Source organism: Balaenoptera acutorostrata, chromosome X, assembly GCF_949987535.1.
Source record: "Balaenoptera acutorostrata chromosome X, mBalAcu1.1, whole genome shotgun sequence".
In the NCBI taxonomy this organism is placed as follows: domain Eukaryota; kingdom Metazoa; phylum Chordata; class Mammalia; order Artiodactyla; family Balaenopteridae; genus Balaenoptera; species Balaenoptera acutorostrata.
In genome coordinates, this window is record NC_080085.1 from 23,789,306 (window position 1) to 23,791,252 (window position 1,947).

General features: G+C 34.3%; 1 protein-coding gene across 1 annotated transcript; it reads right to left on the reverse strand.

Moving 5' to 3' along the window:
- Positions 1-391: 391 nt before the first annotated feature.
- Positions 392-852, reverse strand: LOC103004411 (small nuclear ribonucleoprotein E-like). The gene has a single exon (XM_057538713.1). The coding sequence runs from the start codon at positions 839-841 to the stop codon at positions 563-565; it is 279 nt and encodes a 92-aa protein (XP_057394696.1). The 5' UTR covers positions 842-852; the 3' UTR covers positions 392-562.
- Positions 853-1,947: the final 1,095 nt, after the last annotated feature.

Genomic DNA, 1,947 nt, shown 5'->3' on the forward strand with positions numbered 1-1,947 from the left:
TGTACAATGATTTCTTTAAGATAATATTATGTGCCAAGCACTGTGTTATGTGAGAAAGGTGTTATTATTATCCTTTCATTGCACTGAAGGTAAAAAGCGACTTGTCTAAGTTCACACAGCTAGTAAGTGCTAGACCTGGGAGTTCCACACATGCTATCTAGCATCAGGATCAGTGTTCTTAATAACTATTCTCTATTCCTTGCTTTTAAACAAAATAACTACTGGATCAAACTGTATTCATATTTAAATTTTAACATATGCTGTCCATTTGCCTCCAGAAAGGCAACAGCCATTTACATCTACACTAAGAGAGACATTTTTATTGATATTTCCCTGGCATATCCTTCCAAAGGTGGAAATTGTTTGTTTGTTTGTTTGTTTTTAGAAGGAAACAATGTAAATATTTTAATAAAAACAATCCCACAGCATTTATTGTCATCTGGTAATAACATAAAGGTGAGCAAAACAATATGAATAAATGCTTTAGAACTACACTTCCAACAAAGGACACCTAAAAAAACTGTATTGCCTTCTCAACAATTTCTCACTTCATTGATCATTTCTAGTTGGAGACACTTTGGAGCAGAGTAATGTTATCTCCTTTTAGCATGATCCGACTCAGCTGTTTCCTTGACTTTGTTTTAGAATGAATCTCTTCTGCATCATCTAATATGAGGTTCATATACCCATCAAAACCAATGATACAGCCCTCTATCCGCATATTCACTTGCTCATAAAGCCACACCTGAATCCGAGATCTATTTTGCAAGTATCTGAAGATGAGATTGATGGGCTGCACCATCACCTTCTGCACCTTCTGGCCCTGGCCCCGGTACGTCATGGTGGAAGCTCACAAAGACCCCACTATCCTGCACACCCTGGAAATTGGTTTTAAGTAAAACAGTAATGGAGAACTCAATATAGATCTTCAGTTACTGATGATGATTAGAACCTGTGCCTTAACGCTATTGTGAGAGAAGGCTGAGTAGGTATTGCCTCTGGAGGAACAGATTGTAGCGTCCTATAAAGCGAACAGGAATGCATTCATTCTCACCCACCAATCTCTTTAACTATGCTTTTATGACTTTATAACAGTTTGAATAAACTATCTGGGTACTTCTGTATTCTCATTTGTCCTGCTTCTGGTATAGGAAATAGAAGGATGAGCAGTCTCTCACAGACTGAAAAGATAATTCTGTTGTCATAGATGTATATATTTTGTTGTAATATATATGTAAGTGACTGTAACAGAAAACTGGATCCACTTCCTAATTACTGTCAGAAATAATGGTTCCTGATTAACTATCCCTAAATCAAAACCACCATTCCGGTTAGATGCCCTCCATCATTTCACTAGCTCATAGAAAAAGTCTATTAAAAAAAATTTTTTTTTAAAAAGGAGCAACTTAGTTACCTAGTAATATGTATTGCCCATGGTTAAAATATCCTTGGGTGTTTGACGGTTTTTGAATGGTAGAGTTTGGCGTTTTGTTATTTGGAAATAAATCATTTGTACTCCTGCTGTAAAAGAAATTTCGGTTAAAAACCTAAGTTAAAATTTAACCTATCAACTTAAGATAAAAATTTAACCAAACAGTAATGATGCTTTTCTCCTCTTTTTCTATTTTCTGAATCACTCTGTATAACAGAGGTTATATTTCCTTGAATAATAACTAACATAAAATTATATAATCCCAGTGCTTTATTTGAATGGTTCATTTTGATTGATTCACTTTTAAGGTTTTTTTCTGTTTTTATTCTGAACTTCTCTTTTTTAAGTTAAACTTCTAAGCTATACTTTTATACACAGTTTTCATTTATAACCTTTTTGTCAAATGTATGGGCATAGTTTTTCATGGTATTCTTAATATTTTAAATGTCCATTATATCTCAGGTTACTAACTCTTCCGTGGGTTGAGCCATTAGTCTGGGTCTTTTATATAGCTT

Coding starts and splice junctions, on each gene's coding strand:
- LOC103004411 (XM_057538713.1), bottom strand. CDS start 841: ATGACGTACCGGGGCCAGGGCCAGAAGGTGCAGAAGGTGATGGTGCAG.